General features: G+C 36.3%; 1 protein-coding gene across 2 annotated transcripts in view; it reads right to left on the bottom strand.

Annotated features, from left to right (window-relative positions):
• ccdc85ca (coiled-coil domain containing 85C, a) overlaps positions 1 to 21168 on the bottom strand; it is a 35593-nt gene extending 14425 nt beyond the window's left edge. The window contains exon 1 of one of the 2 annotated variants that reach the window (XM_026286094.1): positions 19548 to 21168. In XM_026286094.1, coding sequence (XP_026141879.1) covers positions 19548 to 20244 — 697 coding nt within the window. In that variant the 5' untranslated portion in view covers positions 20245 to 21168. The remainder of the gene's footprint in view (positions 1 to 19547) is intronic. The other variant, XM_026286093.1, reaches the window with a different exon arrangement.

Raw genomic sequence — 21168 nt, 5'->3', positions numbered from 1 at the left:
TGCAATGCAGCAGGAACTCTTTGAACATGCGAGAAAAATAGTTTTCTACACCCCTCTGTAATGTTTTGTTGGGTAACCCACAGAAATGAGGTATACGCCCAGATCTGAATACAGCCATTATCCATGTAGAGAATTAATAGAGCACAAGATTTCAATATGACAGTGGAAAAACAAAAGGGGGTTATGAAAGGAACTTAAACACATATGTAGTCACATTCAAAAAGGACAAAAATAAACGCCTCTGGGTTATCAGACAAGCAACACAAAGTCAGGGACGGTCGTGAGAGCGTCGCCCACCTTTAGCAATCTCTGCTCAATTAGACATTCTCTGCTGCACAGCGTCCGCCTCTATGTGCACAAGCGCTGTAGGCTCTCCAATAGAGCACGCAACTTAACATTCAACTCTAACAAGCTGTCCTACTGTGCCTTTACAGAAACCAAGAGAAACACGTGTTGACGGTAATGCCAGATCTACACTATCTGTTATCGTGCTGGCATCATCTCAGTGTGCGCTTTACTTAATTGGAGAGACACTGTGATGTGGAATAGCCTCAGAGAAAGTCTCCCTCTGTCTTATCTGATCGTGTCATAGTAGTAGTGACCCACTTGTAATGCCATGTTTTTAGTCTTTCTGTCGAGTCTGTCCGCTTGAGATGTGGTCAGTGTTTTTAGCGTTAATGAGAATTCAATTAAAACATTTTCTGTTAATTGAAAATAAAAATTAAACTCAGCATAACTGGTAAAAATAAATAAATAAATAAATAAATGACTCAGAAATAACTGATTTCAGTTTTAGATGTCAGGACTTGGAAAAATAAAATAAAAATAAAAAATAAAAAATAAAATAAAATAAAACATAAAATAACGTAACTCTGGTGGATACAGTCTTTTTTTCATTGGTTCATTTGTTTGTTTGTTTTACTTAATCAGAATGGTACAAAACTTGGTAAAGTTTGTGCCACTTAAAATGTAAACAAACAAATATGAATGAGAAACCGTTGATCTAGTGGAACCGTTTGGTACTGCGCCCAAACAAAATATTACTGAGAGCTCTTTTTTTTAAAAATATCAACCTCATATTTGGAACACAAATTGTCTCAAAGTTTTGGACTAAAACATGTTTTGGAAAAATTATATTTCACATAAAATTAGAAAATATATTTTTGTGCATTTTTCATATTTTTATTTTTTTTATTTTTTTTTCATAATCATTTTTCATCTGTCAAGTGTCTTCTCTAAACCTAAGTCAGTAGTGGTTAGCAGTTAGGATGCTCATATGAGAGAATTGGCTCGACATATCTGTACCCTTAACTTTTAACCATCATTTCCTGTTCTCTCTCAACTATAAATCAAGTAAAGTGACAAAAACAGCCACAGCTGTGGCTCAGGAAAAGGAACCCAGGATCAAGTCAAACTTGGGTCACACTCCCTGTCTACACTCAACCTTCCTATCAAAATAAGTCAAAAAGTCCCAAAAATTAATCGAGATAACTGTCCAAATCATTTGGATACTGTAGTAACCTCCATTCTGCTACGTTTCATCCTATCCATTTGGTAGCAGCCAATCAATTTTCACAAGAGTTTCTACAGAATTAATGTTACCATTAGTGTTGCTTTCATCAACGAAAATTATGAGTATGAATATCGTTGTCAACGAACCTTTATTACGTGAAGAAAACAAAACGAGACACAATGTAAATGCTGGTCATGTGATGATGACTATAATTAAATGTATCATGCAATATTGTTGACACATAAAAACAAAACTAAATGTGCTTTAAAAAATAAAAACTATGCTAAAATGTCTCTCCATTTTGGTTGATTAAAACAGGATGAAACAAAAAGTTTCAAATGGATGTATTCTTGAATCTATAAGGTAACAATAATATAATAAGAAAACTTTGTTTGAAATGGGTTTGGCTAAAATAAAATTTTGGTTTCGTCTATACTACTACGTACTTATACTATATAAAATAGAATTGCATTACTAAAAAGAGACTAAAATACAATTTTCATTGACTAAAACTAGACTAAATGTCATCAGTTTTGTTGACTAAAGCTAGATGAAAATAGTCATGGATAATTCTAAAATAAGACAAATGCTTAGCCTTTTAGTGGACTGAAACTTGACTAGACTAAAATGAGTATGAATGTGACTAAAACTAATAAAAACTAAAATGACAGCTTCACACAAAGACTAAACTAAAACTAAAATTAAAACAGGCTGCCAAAAACAACACTAGTTACCATATAGACATTACTGGCAATATGGCCCAGAAAAAAAAAAAAAAAAAAAAACAAAGCATACGTTCATAACAGATTGGACAAACAATCTGTCCGAATGGACCTCAGAGGCGAATTACTGAGGACTTTGATCTCCAGCACATACTGGTTACATAACTTACATAATCTTAGTCTTTTGATGTCTGGAAAAAGACATGAAGATTTTACAGTAAGGGTGTGGACGAGACATGTTCAGTGCCAACTTTAGCAGTTTCTTGATTTGCACACAGCCACCCAGGCAGGTTGACTGCTGGAATCAATAAAAAGCTCATTAGCTTTTCCAGTTGACCCCACATTCGGCTCATACATGAAGTAACATGCTACAAAAACAACTGTACACCCCTCCCACCATCCTGGTGTACAAGTCCCAGAGCAGCACGGGGAAATAAGCTTTGGTAGGACAGAGGCCCAAGAATGATTTCAATTACTGCAAGATGTGGAAGTGGGGCTAGCCAGACAGTGAGGCATTGTTCCACACCGCTGTGGTCATCTTATTTCCCCATGAAACCTGAAGCGGCTTGATATTCAAAGAGGCCTGGATACAGTTCACCCCGCAACCAGAACATTGATCCCCTCTAGCAAGAGTTACAGGAACTAAATACGTTTCTCAGGTAACAATTGCTACGCAGTTTCTCATAATAATGTTAAGCATAGAAAATATGAAATTATTCATATGAGAGATGACTTGACATTATTATGAAGATGAAAATCATTAAAAAAAAATTCTAAAATCAAAAAAGGAGAAACAGAAAAGCTAAAGCTTTGTTAACTAAATCGCACTATTTAAAATATGAAGCCAAAGATGTCTAGACACTGTTCTGAACAGTATTTTGAGTAACAATTTATTTAAATATAAATTAGAAATAAAAATAACATTATATAAAATAACATTTTATATTATTAAAATTGATTTTTATAACTCAAATGAACAAATTAAAACAGGCCCAAAAAAAATTGTTTCTAATTTTAATGTTATTAGAAAATCGCCTATATATATATATATATATATATATATATATATATATATATATATATATATATATATATGAAGAGTTTAGATGCAAAAGCCTCCTTTTTATTTATTTTAGATTTATATATTTTTGTTTTAAATGTATATAAATTATTTAAAAATACTCAACAGCTTTGCTATTGCTTTATTTGTTTGTTTGTTTTTGGATTTTATGCCTTGTATCATATATATATATAGCATTCAATATATGATATTTTTGATATGTGACCCTGGACCAGTAAAAAGTAAAAAGAAAGTCCCTGGGGTATATATTTTTAGCAATAGCCATAAAAAACATTGTGTGGGTCAAAATTATAGATTTTTCTTTTATGACAAAAATCATTAGGATATTAAGTCAAAATCATGTACCATGAATATATATTGTGTAAATTTCCTACTGCAAATATATTACAACTTCTTGTTTAGTAATATGCATAGCTAAGAACTTAATTTGGACAACTTTAAAGGCGATTTTCTAAGTATTTTTTTCTTTTTTTGCACCCTTAGATTCCAGATTTTCAAATAGTTGTATCTCGACCAAATATTGTCCGACCCTTATAAACCATACATCAATGGAAAGATTATTTATTTATTTATTAAAAACACTTAAGACTGGTTTTGTGGTCCAGAGTCACATACAATGTCTGAATTTGACTGCATATACAATGACATTCAGGTATTTTAAAGTGTGATTTAAAGCATGATAAGTGTACAAATATGTTTGGTAGCTGCTGTGTGTGTTCCTTAAAATGACAATCTGACAGTTTGCAGACATCTTGGAATCAGTTCCCAACAGTGGCTAGATAAGAGCTCAGCATTATTCAGAGATACAGTGTCCCTTCAGGTCCGACAAACTACTGATGACTCATGTCCACTCCATCAGATTATCCAACCATAAATGACACACGATTCTGCAAAAACACTATTCAAAGGGCTCATAATAAAAAATATAATGTTTCTCTCATCAATGAGGCTGACCAAATGACAACAAAGTCAAGAGCGACTCACTCTTTAAAGCAATTGCCAATTACAACTATAGAATTAAACAGTCTGCTTCCTTGGCACTGATAGACAGGAAGCTCTGGCGCAGGTATCCAGTTCAGATTGCACAAGCTCAGCAGGGAGTGCAGCTCACACATTAACAATCATGAGATGTGCTGATTTCACTCATTAACTGTGTTATGAAACAGGCTCCTGTCCTGGCACTGTGGACACGTCTGCAGCACTGCTGTCAGGGCAAATACACAGACTCTTCTGACGTGAGCAGCAATGACAGCGATGAAACTACAGGGCATTGAATGCACAGTGGAGGCATGTCCAGATTAATACTCATGCCAAAGAACATCCTATCACTCACTCGCCGACAAATATTATGTAAGTTTTCATGCAGACTGTCATCTTCCTGGATGGTAAAATAATATGCGCTCAGTTTCAAAGCTGCCTACAGAGGCATTATAGATGTGATACTTATTTTGAAGCTTATTTTAACTTACTCTTATGTGATAGTTATTTTTTTTAATTGTGAAGCAGCATCACATATACTCTCCAGAATGCATTGAGACAAGTTAAGTGAAAAAGAAAAGAAAAGAAAAAATAAAAAACATCCAAGATGGCAGACAAACTAGGAATTTTTTTTTTAATATTAATGTCATGTAATATTGTCAACAGTTTGAGGTCAGTAAGATTTTTATTTATTTATTTATTTAGATTTAGATTATATTATTTAGATTAGTGTTCGACCGATATATTGCCAAGGCCGATATATCAGCCGATATTTGGTATTTTGCACACATGGGCATTGGCTGATCAATTTTGCTGCTTGGCTGATTTGTTAGAGGCGGGACTTTTTTGAGACTTTTTTGACGGCGCTGAGAATGGCAGTGCCTGAGCACACAGCTCACATTCTCCCTCTTGTTCGCCATCGTCGTAAACAGTTATGTCTAATGTCTTAATTCAGATAGAAGTTTGTCTAATAATCAGATAATTATATATTTTGTATTAATGTATACAAAAGTATTATAATGATTGCTTTTATATTATTATTAGTAGTCAAACATTATAATACTTTCTCGTTTGATGTTAACATTAAGCAAATATGCATTTATATAATTTAAACAAATCTTTGAATTAATAATGAACATTTAATAACACAAACCTTGCAAACTTAGTCGAATCCAACTGTGAGATCTTGTGAAGTGAGCATTTTTATCCAGCATGATCGTGTGCTCTCTGTGTAACTGTCGGACGGTCCGTGTGAACTGAATGCTTTAAATTTTAAAATCGTGATTTCAAATTATGCTGCGCTTTATGCATTTGCTCACTGTCACATTCATGTCGTTTTCTCTGTATGCTCTATTTAAAATGAGTGTTACCTTGGCTTTATTTGAAAAAAATATGATTCCCAATGCACACAAACTTCCCAGAATACTGAGTGCCCTGTTGGTTACAGTGTTTACTTCCTTTTTAATACAATTTTTATTACATATTAATTTATTTGTGAAAAATACTTTGTCATCTAAACTATAAGTACCGGTATGTTTATTTTAAACATTTATTTTTTAAAACATTAATTTTTTAATCCATTGCCAAATTAGTTAACATTTCTTAAATATCCAAATATCTATATATATCGGCTTTATATCGGTTATCGGCCCACTTTCTTTCCAAGATATTGTCATCAGCTGTATGTTTTTTTTTTATATAATATAGTATTTTTCAACATCAAAAACATCAATAAAAATTATATTTTACTCAGTGTTTTGGTGTGTTATGTAATTTTATGCTTGCAATTTAGCATTTGCATTTACTAAGCAGCATTAACCTCTGGATCAGTTGTCTAATTCATGTCAGGTCCTCTAATTATACTGTAAGGTTTCATTTTGGTTAGTGAGCTGCCTTGATCTCTAAGGCCTATATAGGCAGCTTAGGTTTGGAACAGTGCCAAAATGTTCTTCCTTGTACAATTCCCTAAGAGTAGATTTTAAATATATGGGATTTCACTGAAGATTTAAGGTTGCATATGACTATCAAGACAATTCCAGGAAGAAGGAAATAACAGATGGGAAAAGTAAACATCAAAACTGTCTTATTCATCAAAAACCATTGTGATTCATTCATAATGTCTTCATTCACATAAACCGTCTTCAAAACAATAGCTCTGTGTCAAGCCACAAATATAAAAATACCATTCAGACAATGACATATCATGCTGAAGGAAACACCAGAAGGCTTCATGTGCTGCAGAGCACAGCATGTGTCACTGATGGAGAGTGTGCTTACATGATGCAGCCCACGGGCATATCTGAATGTCAGCAAATGCTTTTCCTGTATCCTCAATGGGGTCCGCAGCCTAAACAGCCAGAGGCGGAGAAAAGATGGGAAAGAAAAGAGAGAAGGAGACAGACTGAGGAGGAACAGGGAGGGAAAGAGAGTAAGAGCATGCATGTGCCCTTGTGCACACAGCCTCGTGCAGAAACACCACTGTCACTATCAATCAGAGCAGGGGTGTAATAAGGCGGCAAGGACCAGAGTCAGTTGTGCCCCCTGCCACTTACACAAACATCATGCACACTGCCTTGGCAACCACAACACGACCCTCATGAGCAAGAAACAACCCACGATGCTCAGTTGAGAACCAGAATGCAGCTGTGACACACGAAAGGCCACGCATTCTTAATTAATGGGTAAAAAAAAATAATAATAAAATGTCACTGGGACAGGACCCTGTCAAATGGTACACCTTTCCCATTTTTACATCTAAAATGTGTATTAGTACACTGAAGTTACATATTTGCACTGAAATACACATTTTAGTACCTTAATGATACATATTCGTTTCTTCTAAAAGGATATTGCCCTACTGACTTCTTGTGTGCCTTTTTTTCTGAGAGTGTTCGTAAGCAGTGGAATCTTCCTGTGCCTATTTAGGTCCATTTGAACAAACTGCTAGCCCAAAATATTTGTTTTACAAATTGCGCAGCATAAATTATAACTCAAATCATGCAACTCAAATCAAAACACCATTTCTATCATGACTACTCTCTGAAGATTTTTACACGGTAATGCATATGACAATGTTAATGCATTTAGTTTTGGCAGAATAGATCTGCTACACTGCTGCTGAATTGCTGCTGCTGTTGGTTATTACTGTTGTTTTGGATTTTTGCTGCAGCAAAGCAAGTACAGGGACTTTGCTACTGCAAAGACATTCGAGAAACTGTGTGTTTAGTATTTAAGACATTCTGCTGCAGCACAAATAGCCTATACAATAACTCATAGCAGATCAATACAGGTGGAGCTGTTGTTTCACACTTTTATGCTATTTAGTTTTTCTGTTAAACACAAACGTGACATTTTAATCAATCTTGTGTAGCTATTCTCAAGCTATTTAAGCTCCAAAATGGACCAAAAACATCATAAAAGTCTAAAGCCATATGATAGTTTGTTTAAAACAGGCTACAGATTTAAGCCATTACTCTTTCCAAATTCTTTTATTGTGCACTTTTGTAGTTAGAAAAATTATATAAAATACTTTTAATTATTCTCCTTTTGCATTCCCCATAAAAAAACAACAACAACAGCCTATGGGTGAGTAAATACTGACAAAATGTTCACATTTGAATGTTTTATTTTATACTTGATCCCACTGTTAGAACATGCAAATCAATCTTCACAGTCCATTAAGAAAGCAGCTGAATAACAGCCAGCAACACAATTAAGGCAAGAAACAATAATAAAAACAGCTTTTTAAAGATTCCTTTGCTGTTTGGCCCTGTAATGCGGAACAACCCACTGCTGAGTGTCTAATTAATGAGTTTTACTCTGTAGGGGGTACAGAATTCGCTTTAAATGCAGTTACTAAGTCATTTTGGATGGACTATAGCCATTTTGCCGACTGTGTTTTTTCAAGCTGGCTCTGAAAGCTGTAATCATCTTAGAGCAGAAATCTGTAGATTAGCAGAGGGGCATATGCTCGCTCTCTCACTACATTTCCCCCTGTCTGCTCTATTGCCCTCTATCCATTTGGAACTTGATGTTTGTCTTTTTAAAGAGGTGTAAATTGCCCAGGGGTCATCTGTTTGGTTTACTGAACTCGTAAGAGTGAACCACGCTGTGTGTTCTCTCGGTGAAGAATGATTGCTCAGTGTGTGTTTACTGCCAGGTAATTGTCCCCACGAGTTTTGCCAGAGACACTGGAAATACACAGCAATAAATGTGCTCACGCCAATGTCACATTATGTGCTTATCTGGTCATATGGTTATTTTATCGCTTATCTACAGGCTTTACACCGGGGAGTAAAGCACTTAATGGCGGTGAAGGAAAAGCAGAGCATGTCTCCAGACAGCACTCTGGGGAGGAGCCATCAGAGGATCTGCTGACACCTCACCATGACACAACTGCCATGCTCAGAATGCAATCCTAATGCATTGCTTACTAGTGGTTTTAAAAATAGAATGTTAAACACTAGTTTGCAACAATAAACATTTTGTTGCAATGTTACAAGAGACCGATGGATAATTGGTTTAACTGACATTTTTAAAAAGATATTCACATTTTCTACTTAAGAGCTTTTTTTTAATACTAAAGTGCATACCAACAAACAAACTAATAAATATATACATAAAAATAAAACAGTTGTTTAAATTTTAAAATATACATTTTAAAATCTATAAATATACAAATTCAAAATATTTAAATAGCAAAACACATAAAACAATAGTTATAATGTGTAAAAAAAAAAAGCATCTATATTTTCCACTGACATCCAATTATTTTGGAATTTTGCATAAAATTAAATTTTAATAAATTTCTGACTTCAATCAATGAAAGACTGACAACACTTAATGGTTCATTTGTCTTTCTGAAAACTGAAGGTTAAATTTAACAGTGAATTGTGGGATTGCACATTATTATGGGATGCACATTTTGGCATGTGCAATTTATCATGCAGGTTTTGCACACTATGCACACAGAGTACTGCATTCCTTAAGGAGTTTGTGAGGTAGTACATTATCAACTTTCTGCTTACCAATGCATAGTTCTCATTTGTCTTGTCCATCATCACACAAAGGAAATGGTTTACAAAGGTAAAGATAAAGAAACCCATTTGTTTGCATATGTAACTATGCAATAGAGAAGCTGTGCATTTAAGGAACTATGCAATCGTTTTGTTTGCTTGCCTTCAAATCAACGACTTAATGACAAATAACCCTCAATTATCTACTACATCTGTCTGGACATATTACACGCGACAAAAGAACAATCTTAATACAGACTGCAATGACTGAACACACGCCCTCTGAAAATATGCAGACATGAGCAAAGTTCAGCCCAACTAACAGTGATATGATGAATCTCGGTTTTGTTTCTGCTCTGCAATGCAGAGAAAAAGAAAAAAAGACAGAAAAGAAACCGAAATTGGTTGAAAAAGATCTTGCAAATACATTATTATGACTAAAAAATGTTTGCGACATACAACAGCAAAAAAATTTTAATAATTACACATTCTAGAATAAAAAAAGAAAAAAAGAAAAGTAAATTTCTTCAGAATGCAAGGGGCATTTCGTCAACATTAAAAGTTAACACAGAGGTTTGGGGTCTCCCAGCTTGCTGCAGACTTGGCTTGATTCAAAAATAGAGCAGTGAATAAGCGGGTGCACTCCGAGAAACGTGTGGGAAGATAGACGGCATACCAAGGTATTGATAAGAATGTATCCTAGCAACAAGCCCTAGTGTTTGACTAAAGGGCCTGCCAGTGCTTTAGTATTACACCTCCAGTTTCTGCCAAATGAGCTTCTCTTTCCTTCTTTTTCTCAGCGCACACACATGCATTCGGCATGCACAGACTGCAGTGCAACTCCAGTACCAGAAGAGGAAACAGTATTATTCTAGTATTTTCTTATTCAAATGTTCTTTTACCCGGAAACTCAGTTTTGTGCATGATCTCTATGCTGTACACATGACTCACTGTTTGATTGCACATCTTATCCTGAGTAAGCATATGATTATTGGGCAAACAGATCCACCCATGATGGAGAAGGAATCTCAAACCTCATACAGATCATATGATATGGATTTTATTCCTCTACTTGTAAGCCCTTAAGCATTTTGTGTATTAGAAGTAAGGTGTGTGTTTTAAAACTCCTCATCTGAGAGAATATGTTTAAAGGAATAGTTCCCAAAAAAAAAAAGAAATTAGCTGAAATTTTATTCACTCGTAGGCCATCCAAATGTATATGAGCTTGTTTCTTCATCAGAACAGATTTTAGCATTACATCACTTGGATCCTCTGCAGTAAATGGGTGCCATCAAAATGAGAGTTCAAACAAGTGAGAAAAACACCACAATAACTGACAAGTAATCCACATGACTGCAGTCCAACAATTAACGTCTTGTGATGCAAAAAATAAAATAATAATAATAATAATAATAACAAATAATAGTGATTTCTCCAGTGAAAAGTTGTCTTATCTGATTCAGGAGAAAAATATGCAAAGATCAAGGACCGATTACAAGCAAAAACAGTTCTATACAAATATGTTAGGAGGGATGGACTTTTTCATTGGAGGAAGCATTATTATGGATTATGGAATCATTTTGGCCAGATGCAATTGTTTGAAGTAAAAAAAATTATTCCTACAAACACGTCACTTTTCGCTCCACAAGGCATTAATAAATGGACCAGAGTCATGTGGATTACTTGTGGATTATTGTCAAGGTTGTATCAGCTGTTCAAACTCTCCTTTTAATGGCACCCATTCACTGCAGAAGATCCATTGGTGAGTGTCTGATGTAATGCTAAATGTCTCATACTTAAACATACTGGATGGCATGAGGGTGAAAAAAATATTCAGCAATTTTTCCATTTGTGTGTGAACTATTAATTTGAGTCATCAAAAAACTATGGCATCTAGGATTTTAAACCATGTTTTGGGGGGAAACTACTGCACATTAGAGGCAAGAGTGACCTGTTTATATATACTTCTTCACTACAACAAAAACTGGTATAACAAAGACAAGTATGTCATACAGGCAATGTATACATGTTCTAATTTCTCTCCCATGAAGTCTAAAGTTTCCCCCTCAAGGTGATGATCTGTAATTCAATCTGGCATGTGAGAAATTACAGCCTCTTAACCAATGGAGGAACTTCAAAAAGCTCACGCTATTTTAACTCTGTTGTTCCATGTTTAGTCATGGAAATCAACGTTTGTTAAAGTATCCTCAAGGACATGTGTGCGGAAGACAGTGATTTCCAAATACACTTCATCTGGCAAACTACAAAGACATCTCACAGGACAGATCTGACAGTTTGAGGGCACTGAAAAAACCCACTCTTTCGAAAAGTACATTTAGTGGGATTTTCAAGCTACACTTCATGTTTAACAGTGCTTTCTAACCCCCGACCTTAACAATTAAACTTCAGTGTGCAACTCTTTCAATCAAAGAAACCTCAAGTAGTGTGACTTATCTCAGTGGCAAGTTGTGCAGAGTCATGCAGCACTCAAATTTTCTTCAAAAAAGGTTCAAATGTAGTTTATGAAGTGCAAGTAGTACCACAAATGGGAGTGCTAAGGACAACTGCATGTCTCACAAAATTCAGAAAATCAAGTTTTAAATACTAATTCGCTTCACTTGTTGCACAACAATGGCACATTAAACCCATTTGACAATTCATGAACATGCCATTGAAATATCTGATGTCACTGATAACACTGACGTCACTCGACTTCATGTTCTCACAAGTTTGTCTTTACAGAAGTGCAGAAAGGAAAGATTACGGTGTTTCACTAAGGTCTTCCCTCAGAGAGGGTTGAGAATCAGTTGATAGTTGACTGCAAACATGTCAATGGAATAAAAAAGAGAGTAAAAAAGGCGCAGGAATGAAAAAACAGGAAACAGAGATGCTCCAGAACTAGAAGATGCTCTCCTGACTGAGCAGAATGACGTTATGGCTATTCACAGTTGTGGTGTTTGAAGGACTCTTTCCCCTTTGTATGCTGAACAATAACGTTGGACAGATGGCTCAAGCGAACCAAGGGCGCCAACCTCACACCCCCTCTAGACAGAGGCAGGGGTCCTGCCCCATTCCCCCTGTGTCTAGAGTAGAGGGACAGCATGAAAAAAAAAGATCCATCCAAATACCTCCAGAATGGTTCAAAACTGAAGATGTAATCTGGAAAATTGTTAACAAGCACAAAAGAAAATATGTGTGTAGAAAGAAGCTATTAAATTAAACACCTGCTTTTCTACACAAACAAATTTGTTATTGATTGTAAAAAAAAATTATGAAGCAGGCTCAGCACAAGACTCAAACCCACAAACTTAGGGTTAGGAATCAAACTCTTTAACCACTAGGCTATGACTTCCCCCTAGTCATTCCCCATGACTTCCCCAAACTCTCTAACCACTATGCTACGACTTCTACAATGAGACATATAGTTCAGGAAGAAAACTCCACATAAGTCGCTGGAATATCAAATTATTGGGAAACCATCATCCAAAGAAAAATAATTCAGCAATAAAAGTCTCATCCGACCGGAATTATTCATGCTTGGCTAGTTTCCTCCAGTGGTAGCATGCCAAGACAAGGAACCTGAATCAACAAGATCTGTGCAATGGAGCTGAAAGCTGACCTTCCCTTTGACATCAATGAGTACTTTAGGAACCGGACAGCACTCTGGAAACACTGACCCATTTCAGAGCTGCCATGAAAAAGTGGTCCCATTCAAGGAACAACAATTCACATATGCATTACTGAGAAAGACAAGCACTAGAAGTACTTATACCTTATTTTCCCTCCCATGAGGCCGTTTGACCGACATGTCCAACAACCAATCACAGTTAGTTTCAGTCATCGTCATGTTTCGAGGTGTGGAAATGTCGCAATAATAACAGAACGGTGTGTAAAACTCTAACACGTATTTTAAAGATTCTATATCACAAACTTTAAATATTTCACATTCTTTTGAAAATCCAGCATTTAGCTGATAAGTGCTCGGCGTCACAGTTTTAAACACAGCAGCTTTCTTTTTTCGTGAGGAGGTTTGGTGCCATGGTATCTTTGTTTCCAGGTGGAACGTTAAAGAGCGCGACACACACGTCTCGCGGAAATCCTGTAGAATTCGACCAATCCGATCACGACTTCGACATTCCTGAAGTGTTTCCACTTTTGTGTCCCATATGCATCAGACAATTAGCCAACGGTACGTGAGCGTGATGTCTAAAGCTGATACTATAAAGTCAGAGATAATAAATAAAATGATAAAATACCTAAGTAGCTAAAATAAGGCATTATTAGCATTTTCTGAAAATGAAATGCTATCTAAAGGCTGGTAGGAAATTCTGAATTAAATCAATATTAATATATTCCATCGAGTATCAACAGGCATAGTTTTTTCTCTCTCTCTCTCTCTCTTCAGATATATACAAATGTAAGGCCTAAGCCTAATGGTAGGTAGAAATAAATCCATTATAAACTTAATATAAACTATTTTTTTCAGATAATAATTTGCATTAAATTATTATTTTTCACAGTATAAATTTGTGATTCTGCATGAAAATATAGTTACCTTTATATTTTAGAAAGAATATCAATTATCATATTTTGTGGGTCAACCGCATCAAAAAGTTTGATAACCCATTCCTTAAATGGACAATTAACCCAAAGATTTTACAGTAATCATCTGTTCAAACATGAATGAAGTTTACGGAGTTGGCCAAATTCCAGTTTTGTTATGATTAAGAGCTTCCTAGATATTAGGGCAAGTAGATAATTGCCAAATTTTCATCATCCATCCCTCTAAATCCAATAAATGTGAGAAAACAGCCCCCAAAATCCTCCACAAACATCACATGCTGATTACATTCCCTTCATGTGGTCCAGAAACCCAAACATACTTCTTCTCAGTCATCTCACCCCAGGTGCCCTCTAGTCTCCTGACCCACTATATCACTGAATACAAACAGTGCTGCCCCCATCTAGCTCCAAAGGATCAATCAACCAACTGATAATTACTGTTGCTATGGAGATCACCACCTACCCAGTGCTGCCACCCGTGCGGTGACCCCCTTTCCATCTACTGCCTTCATATTTTCCTCAGGGTAAAAGAGAGGAGGAGAGTAGAAAAGAAAGAACTGAGGTAGAATGTTAAACAAAACAAAACCAGGTTTTTTTCGTATGGCTGGTTGATTAATTCAATCTGGACATTCTTCGGCTTCAGTGGGCAGAAATTTCAGGCTCGTGTAGGCATGTGTACATTTATTTATTCAGTGGTGACTTCATTACCTTACATCTGTTCAGCTCTCTGACAGGGTTAACCAGTTCACCGACCACAGCTGACTGCATTTCTTCCTTCTGAGCATCCAGAGTACAAGAGAATTGAACAGTTAAACGCAGATCCCCTGCCCCTTCAGCAGTATTCATTCAGTAACAATGTGAAACTTCCACTATTGTTGTCATGGAATGCAGAAACTCTGGACAGCCAACTTTGTGAATACACAAAAGTGACGATATCTCAGAAAAGAAAACTCATTTGGGATGCTTCATTTTTGTACTACAAAGCATGTATAGGATGGGCACAGTAGCTAAACATGCAAAGGCATTATGGGAAAACAACAACTAAAATCATCATTAAAGATTCAGTTCTCTCAGATTTACGTTTTTAACTCATCTGTTATTTAGATTTATTTCTTTTTTTTTAGTAATTTTATAGTACTTCAATTTCACCAAGGTGACATTCAAATTTATTCATCTAATAGGCTATTTAAAGTTTTTTTTTTTTTTTTTCAGATTTATTTCAATTAACAAAAACAACTACTCTTCCTGTTTCATTGAAAATACAGTCAACATAACTTTAAATATGGTCAACTTATATGCTTTACACCAAAGTGATGTCAACAACACTGAATAATAATTTGTTCTCGTGTATCTCATGACTATCAAGTCCACCACAATGAACTTTTACACATGATGTTTGAATGTACATAAACTATTGTAGATTGAAAGTTTCTATTAAGGGCAAATTCTATATACATCAACAGACTTCTGAAAATTCTCAATTGAAATCCTCTAAAATGTTTTTCAAAAAACTCCCCAGCTATCTCTAACCCTTTCAGTTTCCTTCTGAAAAGATAACAGGTGGCCCTTTCCAGGAACAACCAAGTCAGCTTTGACATTTGGCAATGTGCCCAAGACTGGAGCATCATAGAAGTTAGGTGTGATTACGTTCATTAACTTGTGAATCTGTTTATGAAGTTTCTTGAGAGGATTCTCAACACCTAAAGATTATCAGTAAGGTTTTGTGAGAGAAAACAAGGCTCTTTTCCACATCTCCACCATCTTTCTAATTCACACGTAGACACGGTCAATTGGGACAGCCCAATTACAAGCCTATTTAAAGCTTTCTTTGGCAAAACTGCCTCACAGGGACTTGCATGCTTCATAATATTATAACTGTATTTTCTTTAGGAGGCAAAGACAAGCAGCAGAGAACAAGCAATAACACAGTAAACTTCAGATTCAGCAGAACCAAAGACCCCCTCCGACAAGTCTGAGAAGTTGGGGAGGTGCTTTCAATCACTGTTTGTTTTTAAAGAACAATGCCTCGCATCAACAGCTGAAGACATCCTCAACCAGGAAGCACATTTGCAGAGCCACTCAAAAGAGCCACTAAAAAACACCTTTTAACTAGTATTGCTTCGATCTTTACTGTTTGGTTACCACCTGAGAGCATGACTAAACAAGAACCGGGAATTAAAAATTGCAACCATGTAATCCAGTATTTGCCATTCCCAGGAGATCAATTGAATTATCTCCCAGATTGCTTGAGGGAATTCATGAGTTTCCATCATTGGTAAAGAACTGTGAGCTTTCCAGCTAACTGAAATGTCAATGAATACTAAGACAATAATTCTTAATCCAATTCAAGTTCAATCAAACACAAATAACCCAGGGGCTTTTTTCAAAGGGGTGACCCCTCTAGACTGAAAGCTTCACTCGTAAATTGGGATCCGTTTTATGACAAGCCAGACATCTGTACCTTTGAGTGGCGCAAAAGGGCTCTAAAGGCCTGGTGGAGGGTCTTGAATGGAAGCAACTGAAGGTCCTTTCACTCCAGCCGTGGGAAGAGTCAGGGAGGAGTGTTATCTGAACTCTGAAACAGAATCTCGACCCCAGCCACTAAACCTTCAGTCCATTGGTGGATTGCTGGGGGGCCAGAGGCTTTTCAGTGCAGGATAGAACCACTTTTACCCCTCAAAGAGACAGCTATGTGACCTCAAAGACAGGTCTCAGGAGGGTTTATCTATAAAATTATTGTAAAAATGTAATATTACACTTAAAGATACAGGTCAACCAAAAGTAAAAAAAATAAAATTAAAATAAAATCTTTCATCATTTTACCTGTTTCTCCAAACCTGCGTGACTTTCTTATTCTATAACTTAACAAAAGATATTTTGAGAAAAGTCTCAGTTTTTCTCCCAACGGAAGTCAATGGAAACCAAAACTGTTTGGTTACCAACATTGTTCAAAACACCTTCTGTTATGTTGCACAGATGAAAGCTTGGTGAACCGATATTGCACTAAAAATAGATGATTTATTTTCTTTTAAAGAGAACAACATACATTTTTTCATACTATGCAGTAGAGAGGTTTCACACAGGATTTCTGTTTTGATGCAAGTCACGCAGGAAAGAAATAGGAATTATTCAAGTTCTGTCTATGTGGTATGGGGAGCAGGAATGTTCTTCTGGTTGGTTGGCAGTCCAAGCTGGTTGTTTTGAGGATTGTAAACAAGGAGAGATGCAACCTGTGGCTCAGATTATCTCATCGGGGGGTGAAGCCTGGGAAAGAGAACGCCGGCCAGTCTAATCTCCCACCATGACTGAACACAAGCTTAAATACAATGCTACTATAGTTCTAAGAATGCACTGCAGTTCCCCATTGACTATATTACAAAGGAAAACAGGGTTTCAACATTTCTGAACATTTTCTAAAGAAAACTAAATTCTGCTTGTCTATGCACTTCCCAACATAATGCAGGTTGTGGTTGCTGTTTTCAAAGTAGTTTCAAAGCTCACAAAAACACTAATTATTATTAAAATGATTAAATTATGGATTTAAACCCAAGTCTTAGGGGTTGCTTTGGAAACTCATTTATGGAATGTACGTGCAACAACATAAATGGAATGTTTCTTACCTTCTATAAAGGTAAGAAAGAAATGCTTCTTTAAAGAACCTTTGACTAAATGTTTCATTGTAGAACCAAAAACGGTTCTTCTATGACATGCATGGCTGTGAAGAACATTTTAATTAAGCATCTTTATTTTTAAGAGTGTATGGCATGTCATGATGGGAGAAAGGTTGGGGGTGGAGACAAACTGAGGATCACTGAATAATCAGATGAAAACAGTCTGGTAGGCGCTGGTCAGGTGACAAACAAGACAAGGTCTCTGTCTAACAGCTTATGAAGGTCTGAAATAAATAGTAGAAGCAAGAAACCCAATGTTCAATAACAATTCATATTAAAATATATCAATTTTTTATTTTAAAAAATCATTTCAAATGTCTACTCACATCAAAAACACTTTCGAGAATGTCTTAAACACTATAAAAAAAAGCATTCTTATCAATGCCAGGCTCTTCCAGCTGACACTATCAGCAGTAAATAACAGACATTTTTCTGCCACAGCTACGACGAGCCACACTAGAGGCAAGCTTGTCATCAATCTCCTGTCATGTGGCGGTAACAAGTTAAGAACCCTACTGTTAGAGTGAATCTGCTGATGGAATAGACCTGGCCTGCTGAGTGAATGTGTCAAATGTGCACTTTTACTACATTCATGCTCTTGGCAAATGCACAGATTCTACTCTTCTTTTATACCAAAAATAAACAGGCAAGATATGCACATAACACATAGCTTGTACCTAGAGATTTGGACACTTTGTATTATATTGCATGGTTGCATTCCTCATTAGTAAGGCTTTAAAGATATAAACATCTGCTAAACGTGAAAATTATACAAATATCAACCATCAATTTCCTCTGAGTAGAACTCACTGAGAGGCTGAACAGGGGAAAGCAGCATATAAGTAGCCGTGAATTAAAAGGAATAAACCAAGCTGCACTGGGACATGTGACCAAAACTAAAAACAATGTAACCAGTACATGACAGAACAGCCAAATGTGACGCTATGACGCCAGATCATCTGGTATCAGACAGTCCATGCATGCAAATCAAAAGTAAACAACACTCAAAGTACACGACGTAATGGCACCTTCAGGCACTTGAACAGATACACACCCTCTATAGCGTTACAGGTTAGTGGCATTAAAAACAGAACAGAAAGTCAAAAACAGAAAGGAAAAATCTCTGTAATATCCTCTGACTAAAACAATGACAGCAATGCATGTGTTTTATCCCCCAAAATATTTTTATTATTTGAATTAGACACTAACATTTGAGGTCAGTAATATTCACATGTATTGCGGTTTCCACAAAAATACTAACTGTTGTTTTCAAAAATAATAGTATTTACAAAAACATTAGAACGATTTCTGAAGGAAAATGTAACACTGAAGACTGGAGAACTTACAGACTGATTTCTAAAGATCAATGTACATAACTTTAGACCAGAAATGAGTTTCTCAGCCATTTGCGCGTGAAATGCCTGTTTCCTGAATGAAGTATGAAGTGTTGAAGCATTGACATAACTGGCCAAGATAGCATTAAACCCACATAAGACCTGTTTTCATGGGCTCAAGCAATTATTGTTAACAATAATACTGTCACAAAGAAAACCTGAAGCAGCCAGAACTGCCGGTATAATCAGTGTTTCCCTGGAAACCAATGGAAGTCTCAACCTGTGCATGTAATTTAGCAAAACGATGAAACATCTTTTTCTATATTCGGATACCAAATGCACACAATAGCTAAACTATCAATGTTAAAAGGGCACCAGAAAAGTAGTTAGGCATGTTTTGTAAGTCATCTGTGAAAAGTGATAACTGTTAAGAACATACATTTAAGAAAAGTAGATTTTCTTAAATAAGTCATGAAATATAAATTACTTTCACTATTTCAAATTTTTGATTTACAGAGAATGTTTTTTTTGTTTGTTTTTATTTCTTTTTTGTATTACTTTCAGGGGGAAAAAAAACTTTCTTCATGCACAGGATATGCAAAATAACCATCATTTTTGAGACATGTGGGATGCTTTGCACTAAACTATAAATTCAAGTGCCCAAACTCACCATTGAGCCCATTCGGTATGCTTCTGATGAGAGGGCTGGTTGATAGATCATCCATAGACCTCCTGATAGACATGATCTTTCCCTCTGAAGGTTTGTGAATATGGCTGTGGTGGTGATCAGGGCTCCCAGCACTGCCCGTGCTAGAGGTACTGCTCCCATCTCCAACATCCCTCACAGTAGCAGAACCTCCGTTCAGACTGGATTGGCTGTCTATGGAGCTCCTGGATCCGGCTCCATTCCTCTCATCATCTAACATGAGGATGATCTCCTTCAGCTCCACATTCTCTTTCATCACACTCTCCTGGTTGGTTTCTAGGTCTTTCAGTTTTTGCTGGAATATACCAACCTCCTTCAACATAACACTGGCAGTGTACCTGCCAAATCTCTGCCATTCCCTGGACAGTTTTTTTCCTTTCTGCCGATCATCATCCAAGAAACAGCACAGTTCTCGAAGCTCCTGGTTATCTTCTTGCAGTTTCTGATTGACCTCCTTCAAGCTCCGGATTTCGTGGAGATGCACTTGTAATCTCCGGTTGACGTCCTTCATCATGTTCCCGTGTTCAACCATCAAGTTAATCTTTTCACTATCCACTTTCCGGAGTCTCCTAAGCAGCTCATCTTTGCTACATTTAAGCAGTTCTTCATCCGATACCTTGCTTAAATCATCCCTTTGGTGGTCTATAATATTTTTTGCCATATTCCTGTTGTTAAAAGTGGTCTGACGCGAGAAATCTGGTCACGGTTTTTTTAATCATTCCTTTGCGAAAACGTAGCGAGTAATATTAAACTCATAATTAAAATGAACACAGTTTTTAAAGCCGAACTCTGTAACGAAAAAACTCACGTAGCTGACCCAGATAAGGAAACAATACGCCGCTTTAGATATGAATTCCCCTTCTGTTGTTATTTCATATTTATTTCAGCTGGAATCTCCTCTTTCTGACACTATGCCCAGTGATGTGACTCTCCGTCTGAGGCAGATGAATGGGGAGAAAATGCGCCTGCAGTCGCGCTTCAGCTCAGCGTTCTGTGACGTCAGCGCTGTACGCGACGCTTTCGCTGCATTGCCTGGTTACCTCTTCCTATAGGGGGCGTGGGACGACTTGAAATTCACCTTAGAGCTGCTTTCAGATTTCACGATTTTTTCCTGGTAGATATGTATACGGTAAAAAAATGTGTATAGAATACATTAAAAACTATTATGGAAAATATATTTTGAATAAAATGGGAACATAACAGTGGAATAACATTAGAAAAAGACCGAACATTACCGAAACCGAAACATTATTTTTACACTGAGGAACTTGTTTGGCTGTTTCTGAAGAAAGAAAAAAAGAAAGAAAGAAATTAAATGAAGTGGTATTTATAGCACTACCAAGTGCTTGATTGCATCACTTGAGATGTGTGAATGACAAATGATAGGGTTGAAAACAAGCAAAAGTGTGGTAGGCATGTTTCAACCAATAGGGAATCAGTAGCCTAATATTCTGCTTCCAAAAGCAGTTCATAATTTTCATGTGAATGCAGTTACAAAAATAGCCACCAAGCTTTCAGCGAGCATTCAAATGGGGCTTTATTTCGTTAATTATAACTTTGTTAACATTGTTTGACCTATTTTTAA

Source organism: Carassius auratus, chromosome 17 (assembly GCF_003368295.1).
Source record: "Carassius auratus strain Wakin chromosome 17, ASM336829v1, whole genome shotgun sequence".
In the NCBI taxonomy this organism is placed as follows: domain Eukaryota; kingdom Metazoa; phylum Chordata; class Actinopteri; order Cypriniformes; family Cyprinidae; genus Carassius; species Carassius auratus.
Note: the sequence above shows the minus strand (reverse complement) of the source record. Positions and strands in the feature narration are given on the sequence as shown.